The following is a 13,889-nucleotide window of genomic DNA, read 5'->3' as shown; positions in this document are numbered from 1 at the left end:
TTTTGAGACAGAGACAGTGTGTGAGTAGGGGAGAGGCAGAGAGAGAGGGAGATTCAGAATCTGAAACAGGGTCCAGGCTCTGAGCTGTCAGCACAGAACCTGATGCGGGACTCGAACCCACGAACTGCAAGATCATGACCTGAGCCGAAGTGGGGTGCCTAACCAACTGAGCCACCCAGGCGCCCCTCATTGATTCTGTTTTTTATCCCTAGTTTTAAACCTTTAAATTATAGAAGTTCAGATAGTGTACTGTAATATCTTACAATTAATTTTTTTCTCTAGTATGCATCTCTTTCCCTTGTTTAGTTCCTGAAGAGCAGGTACTCTCCCTTTTCATATCCAAAGTAGACAGTTTTTTTTTTTTTAATTTTTTTTTTCCAACGTTTTTTATTTATTTTTGGGACAGAGAGAGACAGAGCATGAACGGGGGAGGGGCAGAGAGAGAGGGACACAGAATCGGAAATGGGCTCCAGGCTCCGAGCCATCAGCCCAGAGCCTGACGCGGGGCTCGAACTCACGGACCGCGAGATCGTGACCTGGCTGAAGTCGGACGCTTAACCGACTGCGCCACCCAGGCGCCCCTAAAGTAGACAGTTTTGTAAATAGTAGTCTGATATTTGAAAACTGGTTATTGTACTCCTGTGTCATGGGTACTGAGCTAAGGGTAGGGGAGCCGTTGAAAAACAAAGGCAATCCTTGCTCTCCCAGGATATAGTCTGGTGGGGAGAGGTTGACAAAGTGGGATGATGGTTATGACAAGGGTGCTGTAGGCACTAAGAACACAATCTCACATCTAGTCAAGGAAGTCACAGGCCTCCCTAAGGAAGTTATTTATTTATTTAAAGTAAACTCAATGTGGGGCTTGAACTCACGATTCTGACATCCGGAGTCTCTTGCTCTAGCAACTGAGCCAGCCGGGTGCCCCAGGAAGTAATGTTTTAAATAAGTTATAAAAGTTTAGCAGTGACTAGCCAAAAAGGAAGGGAAAGAGAATTCTAGGTAGAGGAAACAAGCGTGAAGGCTCAGGTGAGGAAATATGGCATGTTTGAGAAATTGAAAAAAAAAAGTGTGTGGGGGGGGCATCTGCTCAGTCAGTTGAGTGTTCAACTTCGGCTCAGGTCATGATCTTGCAGTTCATGGGTTCGAGCCCTGCGTCGGGCTCTGTGCTAGCAAACAGCTCAGAGCCTGGAGCCTGCTTTGGATTCTGTGTCTTCCTCTCCCCCACTTGCACTCTGTCTCTCTCTCTCAAAAACAAATAAACATTAAAAAAAAAAAAATTCAATGACCGGAGACCACAATGTGAGAGGAAGAACTATGAGAAATGAGGTTAGCAGCGTAGATGGGACAGATTTGGAGGATTCTATAAGCACTGTTAAGATGCTTGCACTTTAATAGCAAAGGGAATCCTCTGAAGGATTCTGAAATGGGGAAATGGCTTGTGGCCTTTAGTAAGATCACTTTGTCTGCTCTGTAGATCATAGAGTGGAGAGCAAGATCAGAGATAAGGATAGTGATGCGAAGCAGCTGCAAAAATTCAAGTGGTAGTGTGTGGCTCAGAATATGGTGGCAGCACAGATGGAGAATGGGGGATGGTTAAAAGAGAAATATAGATGATAGAATGGATAGGATTTGGTAGTTGATTAGATTTTATAAAGAGAAGAATGAAAAATAACTCCTTAGTTTCTGGCTTGAGAAAATGGGTGGAGGATAGTGCCATTTACTGAGGAGGGAAACAAGAGCAGGTTTGTGAGAGAACGTGAGTTCAGTTTAAGGTGCTTACAAGATAAATTATAAGAGGCTTTTGGGTACAGGTGGTAGAGAATTCAGGAATTTTTTGAATGTGAGAATCACAAAAGGCAGAAGCATAAGTCTGCTACGAGCAGTTTTAACTAGATTATATACAAACAAAAATTGATGGAACCAACATGTCAGTGCCATGATGATCAGGGCTGTGGAGACCAGCTGTTTAGAGAAGCAGCACCAGCCCTCATAGAGAGTATAGTGCAGTTATGGAGATAGACGTCTGTTCAATTAATGACAATACAGAGCACAGTGTGATAACCACTAGAGGAAAGCTACATGTGAAGTGTTGGGGGACTGTAGAAAAGAAAATGGCTTGGCAGGGCCTCTGTGGAGGAGCGGGCTTTGAACTGGGCCTTGAAGGGAGACTGAGATGAGGGAGAAGAGAGTTTGGGCTTAAGGAATAACAAAGGTCTAAAATCCTGAAGGTACACGTTGTCTGTTCAGAGCACGAGCAGAGGCTGGGTTGGCTGGCACTTCAGATTCTCAGGGAATTACAGTTGCAGATAAAACGGGAAGAATATTTTGGGGCCAAATGAGGGAGACTTTGCTTGCTGTGCTTAAGTATGCATATTATAGGCAAATATGAGCCACGATGTGGATTCAGTTGTCTGATTATCAGTCACATATTCAAATGTGTGTCCACTGTGTCCCTACACGTGAAAGTAAACACAGTGCTCTTACCTGTACTCTTTTTAGTGACTCTCTTCTTTACAACTGTGAGGACTAACTACTGCAGAATATTCTGGGGCCCTCTGAGTTTTCATTAAAATTGGGATGATGCTGGGACGCCTGGGTGGCTCGGTCGGTTAAGCGGCTGTCCCTTGATTTTTGGCTCAGGTCATGGTCTGCACAGGTCATGATCTCACAGTTTGTGAGATTGAGCTCCACATCGTGCTGACATTGAGGAGCCTGTTTAAGATTCTTTCTCTCTTCCTCTCTGCCCCTCCCCTACTTTCTCTATCTCAAAAATAAATAAACTTAAAAAAAATTGGGATGATGCTTTGAGTTATGTTAGAGTTGAGGAGCACATGGTGTTGGACACTGGTTTCCCCAACAAGTCTGCAAGGGAGATGTCAGGCAAGATCATCTCGTCATTCAGTCTGAGGCAAAGAGGTAGTAAGAAACTTCTAGAGGTCATACAGTTGGATTCAGTATTTATTAAACAACCACACAATGCAAATCATTTTTCTTCCTGTACAGTTTCAGTTAGCAGATACTTATGAAGTGCTCACAAAGTACAGAGTGCTTGGTGAAGCATAATGGCTGGTTGCAAAGAAAAGGTGATTCTTACTTTCTAGGAGTTTACTGATGGGGTTGGAACTAGTGGTGTGCTATAAATCAATTCTCCAGAAAAAAAAAAACAAACCCTGATTTGTAGTGCTTGCCAATTTCTGTGGTGTATGTACTCCCAGCATCACTGATTTCAAGCTACCAACTTGCTGTCACTAAACTCAGATTTGGGAAGAGATGTGCACAATTGGTTCTCAGGAGCAGGCTCCAGCACAGCACTGGGTGAATCACATATACTAAGAAAACCTAAATCAGTAAGTGAGTATGAAAGTATGTCTGGAAAGATCAGAGCCTGTCAGCCCCTTCTCACAGTTCCCATCCTTTTCAGAGGACCGTGATCTTAGAATGGGTAGTCTTAATTATCCTGATGTTCCTTTCCTAGGGTTGCTATCTTTTCAAAACCAGACAGTCACTGATGCTTCTTGTTTCTGACAACAGCCCAGCTATCTGACTTCATGTGAAAGATGGCTAATGCAGAAGTAAGTGTTCCAGTGGGGGATGTGGTTGTGGTTCCCACTGAAGGAAATGAAGGGGAGAACCCTGAAGACACTAAAACCCAAGTGATCTTGCAGTTACAGCCTGTGCAGCAAGGGTAAGTAACCAAAGATTTGGGTAGTCTGAGAATTTTGGGAGGTTTAAAGAGTGGGGAAATTTTAACTTTATGGTTGCTTAGCACAATGGAACATTTAGCATCAATCTTTCAGAACGTATTTATAATGTATCGTGTGGTCTATTTGTTATTTTAATACTTATTACAACAGTAAACTGTGTCTTTGTCTCTCTCCCTCCTCTCCACTGTAAGCTCTTTGAGGGTAAGTTACACAGCTCCCTCTTCTTATTTATCCACACAGTTTAGCATAGGGACTTGATACATGTTTACCGAAAGACAGTGTAGTTAGAGTCAGAGGAGATTAGGCAAGGCAACTGCAAAACTTTTCCTACCAGAAGGGATCTGGACCCTAAAGGATGGACAAATTAATCAAGCTTAGTTAATCAAATAATACTTATCGACCACCTACTATTATACAATATATTACAAAGTGTTGGAAGAAATATAGCACATGGTTCCCACCATCATGGAGCTTGCAGTCTAGTTGTACAAACCAAAAATACATATATGTAAATAAAGAGGTCACTTACATGGCAAAATCTAAGAAGTGCTGAGTGTCATGGTTAGAAAGTAGCTTGAATTCAGAGGATCACTATGAATTTGAAAGAAGAGATAAGATTTTTAAATGGTCTTGAAGGTTAAATAAGAATTAGATCTACAGAGAGAAGGGAGAGAGAGTTATTTTATCTTGAGGAATGTATAAAACATTCTTCATAGGATTAGAAATGTTCTTGGGGTGCCTAGCCAGCTCAGCCAGTGGCGTGTGCCACTCTTGATCTCAGGGTCTTGAGTTCAAGCCCAATGTTGGGTGTAGAGATTACTTACAAAAAGAAAAAGAAATGTTCTTGGGCAAACACATAATCCAATCCCAATCTACTAAGTAATGTACCTTGTCTTAAACACTTCTGGAGAAAGATAGTTAACCTCTCTCTTGGTAACATAAAAAACTTTTTAGTGTGGGGCGCCCGGGTGGCTCGGTCGGTTAAGCGTCCGACTTCGGCTCAGGTCACGATCTCACGGTCCGTGAGTTCGAGCCCCGCGTCGGGCTCTGGGCTGATGGCCCAGAGCCTGGAGCCTGCTTCCGATTCTGTGTCTCCCTCTCTCTCTGCCCCTCCCCCGTTCATGCTCTGTCTCTCTCTGTCTCAAAAATAATAAAATAAACATTAAAAAAAAAAAAAAAAAAAAAACTTTTTAGTGTAAGAAATTTCATCAGGTGCCTGGGTGACCCAGTCAGTTAAGCATCTGGCTTAGGCTCAGGTCATAGTCTTGAGGTTCATGAGTTCTAGTCCTGCATTGGGCTTTCTGCTGTCAGCAAACAGCCTGCTTTGGATCCTCTGTTTCCCTCTCTCTCTCTGCCCCTCCCCCACTAGCATGCACTCTCTCTCTTTCCCTCTCTCTCTCTCTCTCTTTCAAAAATAAACATGTAAATATATATATATACATATATATGTATATATATATATGTATATATGTATATATATATATATATATCCATAGTTTGCTGACATTTCTGAATATTGAAGGAAATATTCTAAGATCTGTAAGGGAAAGTTGATATAAATAATTACTGACAGGGGCACCTGGCTGGCTTAGTAAGTGGAGCATGTGACTCTTTATGTCAGGGTTGTGAGTCCAAGCCCCACTTTGGGAGTAGAGCTTACTTAAAAAAATAAAATCTTTAAATAATAATAATAAGTATTGACATATAATGGATAAAGTGATTAAAAATTTTGATCAATTAAGTGGCACCAAAAGATTATGCATACTTATTCAAAATCACTTGTTTGGGATTTCATTTGTTACATACACATACTTGTAGTTGTTACCCTTTGAGGAAGGGTAACATGAGGAAGATTCTTTTGTGCATGGCAGCTTTATTTTCTCCTGGAATCATTGTTTCTTCTATCTTTTCTAAAGTGCTCTAGTTGTCGCTTTCCTATCCCTTCTGGAGACAGAAAACGCTTCTCAACTACTTAGAGACTTAATTATTTTGAAGATTAGTTCCACTTATTTTGTGTGTGTATATGTCTTTTTTAATTTTCCAAATGGCATTGTCTTTTCGGGAAAATTCTCATTGCCTGATTAGACATCTTTGTACTACATATGGACTCCCCAACCTACTGGTTTTTTTTGTTTTGTTTTGTTTTAAGTTTTTAAAAATGTTTATTTTTTTTTGAGACAGACAGAGACAGAATGCGAGTGGGTTGGGGCAGAGAGAGAGGGAGGCACAGAATCTGAAGCAGGCTCCAGGCTCCGAGCTGTCAACACAGAGCCTGACGCGGGGCTCGAACTCAGAAGCTGCAAGATCATGAACTGAGCTGAAGTTGGTCGGATACTCAACCAACTGAGCCACCCAGGCGCCCCCCCCCCTCCAACCTACTGTTTACACTGAATTTACCATATAAGCTAGTGCTACATTTTCAGGTTCTGCATTTTGAGATGCCTGCCAATCAATGTTTAATTGATTTCTCTAGTTATATTTTTTAAAATTAATTTATTTTTAAGTAATCTCTGAGCCCAATGTGGGGCTTGAACTCACAACCCCAAGATTGAGAGTCCTAGGTTCTACTGATTGAGTCAGCCAGGGGCCCTGTGTTTTTTAATTATTTGGATATTTTGTTGCATTTTAGCAGAGAACAGAAATGTTGATACTAGTGATAAGAAGTGCAGGTGTGAAATAGAGGTTTCCACTAGGGAATGAACATTATAAAAGGGACCGCATTAAGGAATATAGTCAGTGATAATTGTAACAGGGATGTATACGGACAGATGGTAGGTACATTTGTCGCAGGCAGCATAATGTATAAATTTGTCGAATCCATTTTGTTGTACACAGTGAAACTAGTGTAATACTATATGTCAACTATACTCCCCACCCAAAAAAAAGGTATAAGCCTCATCAATTTAATACTGTTGAGACAAAGATAGAGATCATGAGGTCTTTAGCCTCAGTCACACGTAACCTGATTGGCTACAGATTCAACCATGAGGGAAAGAAACGATCAAAGAACATGTATGAATTGCTGGGAATAAATTGGAAAAGATATTCAAAAGGCAAAAAATAGAGATTTTCTATAAATGTTTTTTACTGTTTATTTTTGAGAGAGAGAGGCAGAGCGCAAGCTGGGGAAGGGTAGAGAGAGAGGGAGACACAGAATCTCAGACAGGCTCTGAGCTCTGAGCTGTCAGCACAGAGCCCAATACAGGGCTCGAACTTTCGAACTGCAAGATCATGACCTGAGCCAAAGTTGGTTACCTAATTGACTGAGCCACCCAGGCACCCCTCTATAAATATTTTTAGATTTCAGTATATGGAACTCCTCTTGTATGTCTTTTTTAACTTTTACATATATGATATTTTATACTTTTTCAAGTATGCATTATATACATGTTTCCAGGAATACATTATCAAGCAAAAGTAGAGTGTCTGGTAATGTTCTCTTGATATAAATACATAGAATCTGACATACTGAATAAGATGACACTTTTTTTTTATGACACTTTCATAATAACACTAGATTGGCTTTAAAATATGTCCACATTTAACTCTATTATTATTTTTTTAATATAGATACTAAGGTATCTAGAAGGCTTTTAATCCTAGGAGATTTTCAGCATAGAAGATTTGTTCAGCATGTGCTTTCTCTAAAAAAAATAAAATGGCAAAAAAAAAAAAAAAAAAAAAAAAAAAAAAAAAAAAACATTGAAAGAAGGGGCGCCTGGGTGGCGCAGTCGGTTAAGCGTCCGACTTCAGCCAGGTCACGATCTCGCGGTCCGTGAGTTCGAGCCCCGTGTCAGGCTCTGGGCCGATGGCTCGGAGCCTGGAGCCTGTTTCCGATTCTGTGTCTCCCTCTCTCTCTGCCCCTCCCCCGTTCATGCTCTGTCTCTCTCTGTCCCAAAAATAAATAAAAAAAAAAAAAAAAAAAAAAAAAAAAAAAAAAAAATAAAATGGCTATTAACTTTTTCAAATATAATTTCTTACACTCAAAAAGTTGTGGGAGCAGGGGGTACCTGGCTGGCACAGCTGGTAGAGCACATAGTTCTTGGTCTCAGGGTTGTGAGTTCAAGCCCCACGTTGGGCATAGAGCTTAGTTTAAAAAAAAAGTTATCAAGGGGAGTGAAGGTACTATGATTCCTTCATTGTTCTTGGCTGTCCAATTCATTTTGGATTCATAATAGTTTTTTTTTTTTTTAATTTAATTTTTTAATTTACATCCAAGTTAGCATATAGTGCAACAATGATTTCAGGAGTAGAGTCCTTAGTGCCCCTTACCCATTTAGCCCATCCCCCCTCCCACAACCCCTCCAGTAACCCTCAGTTTATTCTCCATATTTAAGACTCTTTTATGTTTTGTCCCCCTCCCTGTTTTTATATTATTTTTGCTTCCCTTCCCTTATGTTCATCTGTTTTGTATGGATTTATAATAGTTTTTAACATCACCAGGGACTGGTGATTTTAGTGTACTACATAAATTTACTGAGCGTCCTGACTAGCTTTTTTTTTTCTCCTGTAGAGAACATTCAATCCAAATGTATTGGAATAGTTCAGTTTGAAGAGTATTGGCCCTACTTTCCCTTTCATGCTCAGATCCCTCTCTCCCTCTCTAGCAGAAAGTTTAAAGCCTATATTATAAGCTCTTTCAAATCAGTAAGGTACCACTTAGTTTATGTAATAATCTTAATCTAACGTTCAGTTAATCAGAATTTCTTCCCTTAACATTCTGGATAAAAAGAACTTAACTATAGGGGCGCCTGCATGGCTCAATTGGTTAAGCATCTGACTTTGGCACAGGTCATGATTTCACAGTTTGTGGATTCGAGTTCCGAATTGTGCTCTGTGCTTACAGCTCGGAGCCTGGAGCCTGCTTTGGATTCTGTGTCTCCCTCTCTCTCTCTCTCTGCCCCTCCCCCGCCTGTGCTCTGTCTCTGTCTCTCAAAAATAAATAAACATTTAAAAAATTAAAAAAAAAAAAAAAGAACTTAACTATCTATATGTGGGTTTTCAGAGAATTAGAATACAATGATGCAGACTTAATTTTAAATCTCTAGTAAACATAATTTTACCTCCCTTTGGTGATTCACAAGGCATGTCACTATCTTACAGTCCCTTAACATTTCAACATATTTTATGATTTTTTACTATAGTTGTAGTAGATATAGAGAATTAAGCTAAATCCATTACTATTCTGAGTTGCTTTAGGAAATTTTTTCTTTTTCTTTTTTTTTTAAAGTTTATTTTGAGAGAGAGAGTGTGTATGCATGCGAGCAAGATGGGGAGGGACAGAAAGAGAGAGAGAGAGAGAGAGAGAGAATCCCAAGCAGGCTCCATGCTGTCAGCACAAAGGCTGATGTGGGGCTCAATCTCACACACTGTGACATCATGACCTGAGCCAAAATCAAGAGTTAGACATTTAACCAACCGAGCCACTCAGGTGCCCTAGAAATTTTTTCTCGATAAAACCTTGTTTACTCATAAAAATATAGACTGTGCCCCTACTTCCCACTACAAGTGCAATTCACTGGTTGTTGAAATTATGTATAAATAAGAATTTCTTTTTTTTTTTTTTTTAAGTTTATTTATTTTGAGGGAGAGAGAGAGAGCATGGCAGGGAAGAGGCAGAGAGAGGGAGAGAGTGACAATCCCAAGCAGGCTCCATGCCATCAGTGCAGAGCCTGATGTGGGTGTCCAAATCATGAACCATGAAATCATGACCTGAGCCGAAATCAAGAGTCAGCCACTTAACTGACTGAGCTACTCAGGCACCCCAAGAATTTCACCCTAAGGAAAAAAAAAAAGGATTTTTGCACATATTGGTCAATTTAGAGTGTGTTTACTGAACTTATTTGAAGCAGTGATTATTCATGTTTATCATAATCCTCATTCACCAACCAACCACTTATTGGGTGCTTTGTCGTGTTCCAGTTAGTATTTGACACAGTAGACATACAAAATTGAATAAGTAAATAAGACATAATCTCTGCTCTCAGGGACCTTTTAGACCATGCCCAAGGGAAGGCAGACAGGTAAACAAACATATAATATGAAGTGTTATATGTGTTGTAACAAAGGAGTAAAGTACAGTTGGGTCAAAAGAAGGAAGTAGGTGATTATACTGGAGGGACTGATATGGAAGGAAAAGCATCATAGAGGCTACTGACTACAAAGCAAATAGATGGGCACCTTGCAGGCTCAGTGAGTAGAACATGCAATTCTTGATCTTAGGGTTGTAAGTTCAAGCCCCATGTTGGGTGTAGAGATTACTTAAAAATAAAATCTTGGGGCACCTAGGTGGCTCAGTCAGTTGAGCTTCTGACTCTTGATTTCGGCTCAAGTCATGATCTCACAACTCACAGGATCGAGCCCTGTGTCGGCTCTGTGGTGACAGCATATAGCCTACTTGGGATTTTCTCTACCCCTTTCCCCACTCATGTGTGCTCTCCTTATCTCTCACAATAAATAAAATTTAAAATAATAAATAAATAAATAAAATCTTTTTTAAAACCCCACAAATACACAAATAGATGGGGAAGCATATTCTGGGGAAAGCAGGAAATAAGAACAAAGATAGAAGGTATAAAAGAACATGACAGTTCTGAAAACCACAAATAATTTGGTATGAGTGGGGCTTGGATTATAAGGTGAGGTTTAGGGAGAGCTGAAACCAGGGGCCAGATCTTAGAGCAACTTAAATATCCTATTAAGGATTTGGGGCTTTATTGTAATAGCAAGTAGAGGGTTCTTGAAGGGTTTTCCGAAGGGATTTCTGTGATCACTCTGGTAGGAATATAGAAGATCAGGTGGATGCAAGGAGACTAGTTCAGACTAGAGATGATGCAGCCTAAATTAAGGCAGTAGAAGTGGAAAAAGAGACAGGGAAGCTGGCTGGTGTTAAGGAGATACATCTGGTAGGATTTGGTGGCTGAGTATGTGGGAGGTGAGGAGGAGGAGGAGGGAGAAATCTGATGAAATTCCCAGGCTTCTGTCTTAGGCTATAGAATGCTAGGAGGTGCCATTAAGAAAGATAGAGAATAGAAGAGTGGTTTGGGAGAGGAAAGAGAACTTGGTTATTTTAGACATAATGAATTCCACAAAGTCTTGTGGTACATCCAAATGTATTTATTCATTTAGCAGTTAATTATATCCTGGTGTGAAATTTAGAGGAGAGGTCTGTGCTAAAGGTGTCACCATGGGGGTGGGTGATCACTGATACAAGGGGTATTATTCAGGCAGTGCTTTCAAACAAGATGCAATAGTTAATGCATTAAGTTTATTATAAAAATTAAACAGAGGTCATCAGTGTATTTTATTAGGTTATTTGAGCACATTTCTTAGAAGGTAGAGACATTTAGAGACTTTCCCTGAGGTGGTATCTCTAATTAATGCTAGTTACTTTGGGCATAGTTTTTAACTAGGCTCTGCTCATGTCAATAGTTTGGTTATGAGTCTTTGAAAAATGCAGAAGTGCTAAAAAAGACTGAAGTGTCTAGATTCCAACAAAGGACATCAACTTGAGTAGGTCAATGGGTTCTTCCTGTCTTGAACTGTCCAACAGTATTACTTTTTAATCTTGCTAGGATAATTCTATAATATGACTTAGTTTTATAATTGAAGCAACATTTTATGTCAGAAGTGTTTAAATTTAGGAAGGGAAAAGTCTGATGTAAGGACAGTAGCAAGAGGAACTTGGCTTTGAGGTGAGGAAAGTTGTTGATTCTTGTGCATGGTAGTGGCTACTAAGCTGTCCTCGGCAGCTTGGAATGTAAATACAGTGGGGAACTAGTCAAAGCACTAACATAGTGTTGTAAAGTGTATTTATTTTATTCCTTTTGAGATAGATTATAAGAAATTTCTTAACTCCATGCTGTGAATATTAATTTTTTCATGATTTATGTAGTTTGTTTATCGATGGACACTTTTACAACAGGATTTATGAACCTGGGTCCGAGAACAACACGGCAGTCGTGGCAGTAGAAACTCACACGATTCACAAAATTGAAGAAGGGATTGGTAAGTCTTTTGTTACTTTCTCGCCTTTGACCCTAGCTTCCGTGGTTGAAATTTGTTGCCTTTTATGCCTTATGTCCCCCCTCCCATACCCAGTATGCCCCACCAATGCCGCAGCCATCGATTTGATGGCGCATCTAGAGATACCGCTAAGATGCTAGGGCTGTCAGTTGATTGTTTAACATCAATTTGCCAGGGTGCTGAAAACATTTTTTTATCTACAAAAATTCCACAAAGAAATTGGAGCCTCAAGGTTGATCCTGTCATTAGAGAAGTTGCTGATGAGGACTTATCAGGTGTTGATTGGAAGGCAATCAGTGGAAAGAAACTGAAAAAACAAACTTTGAAATTAGGCAAACCAGATTTTAATTCCTGTTTTCTCACTTCTTAGCTGTGTGTCCTTGGGAAGGTCACTTCACCTTTCCAAGTCCCACATGCCTACATAGGAAACAATCACTGCCTCACAGGATTGTTGTAAGAACTAAATAAGATTAAGCATGTAGAAGCACATAGGACAGTGTCTGACACATAGTGTGAGCTTGGTAAGAAAGCTGGTATGCCAAACTTCTTGCAGAAGATTCCTAAACAATACCAGCCAATGTGAACTGTTAGCTCCTTAGAGGAACCAGGAAACTAGAGATTTTGAATTAAGCTTTTGGGGGAAAAGTGTTCAATAAATAATTGATATATTTTTTTTTCTGTTTTCAGATGCAAGCACTATAGAAGCAAATGAGGATATGGAAATTGCTTACCCCATAACTTGTGGGGAGAGCAAAGCCATTCTCCTCTGGAAGAAGTTTGTATGTCCAGGAATAAATGTGAAATGTGTCAAGGTAATTGTCTTTTCTCCTTGCTGGGGCCTGTTTTGGGGCCCCTTGTTTTCAAAGAGTATAGTTTCAGTACCTCTTTCTCTCGTCTACCATATCAGTGTTTTCAGTTTTGTGGCTGTAGTCCCATGGTGTCACGGTAGAAAAAATTAAGGACTTTGGAGGGAAATTGACTTGGATTCAAGTTCCATGCAGAATACAAGATCTATAAGAGCTGAGAACTCGTTTGTCTTGTTTATCAGTGTATCTCCAGCACCTAGAATGATGTTTGGTATATTTATCAATAAATATTTGTTGAATGAATGAATGAATGAAGTCCCATCTCTATGACTGACTAGCTAGGTGACCTTGAATAAATTATTTAATATTTCAGAGGCTCGTATGTTAAAATACGAATAATCATACGCACAACACACACACATATTATAAGGTTGCTAGCACATGAAATGAGATAATATGTGTAAAATGCCTTACACAAGGGTGCATTATGGTAGAGGTTATTGACATTTATCACTGATAAAAATAAATTTTCAGGAGAGCACAATGTGGAAATAATTGCTTATTCTGTCTCCAGTGGTAGTCACGACGGTACCCATAGATAGTAGTCACCCACCACCTTTGGTATCATCCTAGAATCATGAAGGATTGCAGAATTTTGAAGCTCTGCAGTGATAATGGTTTCTATGCTAGTCTTTCCACCATATCTTGAATCTTGTCATTAGGGCTAGGTAGGTTATTTCAGTTTATTTAAACAGCCTTTGCAACATTGAACCCAAGTACCTGATTTAGGGCATAAATGGATTTCAGATGTTAATCAGTATATTAATCTCTGATCATCCTCGTGTCTTCTGTAGCTTTGTACCAAGACAGGGCACTATGCCCAGGGAAGGGTCATCTTCTCTGGCACAACAGGGCAGAAGGCTGGAAGATACAAGGCTATGACTTAAGATGCCATCTGGGCACTTTTCGTATGTAACAAGTAGAGTTACCTTTCTTTCCCTCTTGGCCTGCGTCAGTTGACCTTGATTTATTTTTGATTTTTTCCTTTTCCTTTAGTTCAATGATCAGTTGATCAGCCCCAAGCATTTTGTTCATCTGGCTGGCAAGTCTACCCTAAAGGACTGGAAGAGAGCCATTCGTCTGGGTGGAATCATGCTCAGGTGAGCTTTTAACAAGCACACACCAGGGTGCCTGGCAGGCTCAGTCAGAAGAGTGTGCACCTCTTGATCTCAGAGCTTCACGTTGAGTACAGAGATTACTTTTTGTTTGTTTGTTTGTTTGTTTAATTTACTAGATTACTTTAAAAAATTAAAAAATTTAAAAAAATAAGCACATACCTTTCAACTGACTTTGG

General features: G+C 39.9%; 1 protein-coding gene across 6 annotated transcripts in view; it reads left to right on the top strand.

Annotated features, from left to right (window-relative positions):
- The window catches only part of GMEB1 (glucocorticoid modulatory element binding protein 1), a 41,639-nt gene that overhangs the window by 4,157 nt on the left and 23,593 nt on the right, over nucleotides 1-13,889 (top strand). For 5 of the 6 annotated variants that reach the window (XM_058718370.1, XM_058718373.1, XM_058718372.1 and 2 more), the window contains 4 exons: nucleotides 3,532-3,685; nucleotides 11,599-11,711; nucleotides 12,417-12,541; nucleotides 13,592-13,695. In XM_058718370.1, the coding sequence (XP_058574353.1) occupies nucleotides 3,558-3,685; nucleotides 11,599-11,711; nucleotides 12,417-12,541; nucleotides 13,592-13,695 (470 nt within the window). In that variant the 5' untranslated portion in view covers nucleotides 3,532-3,557. The remainder of the gene's footprint in view (nucleotides 1-3,531; nucleotides 3,686-11,598; nucleotides 11,712-12,416; nucleotides 12,542-13,591; nucleotides 13,696-13,889) is intronic. The other variant, XM_058718374.1, reaches the window with a different exon arrangement.

This window comes from Neofelis nebulosa, chromosome 2 (genome assembly GCF_028018385.1).
Source record: "Neofelis nebulosa isolate mNeoNeb1 chromosome 2, mNeoNeb1.pri, whole genome shotgun sequence".
Lineage (NCBI taxonomy): Eukaryota > Metazoa > Chordata > Mammalia > Carnivora > Felidae > Neofelis > Neofelis nebulosa.
This window is presented reverse-complemented; position numbering and strand designations above follow the sequence as displayed.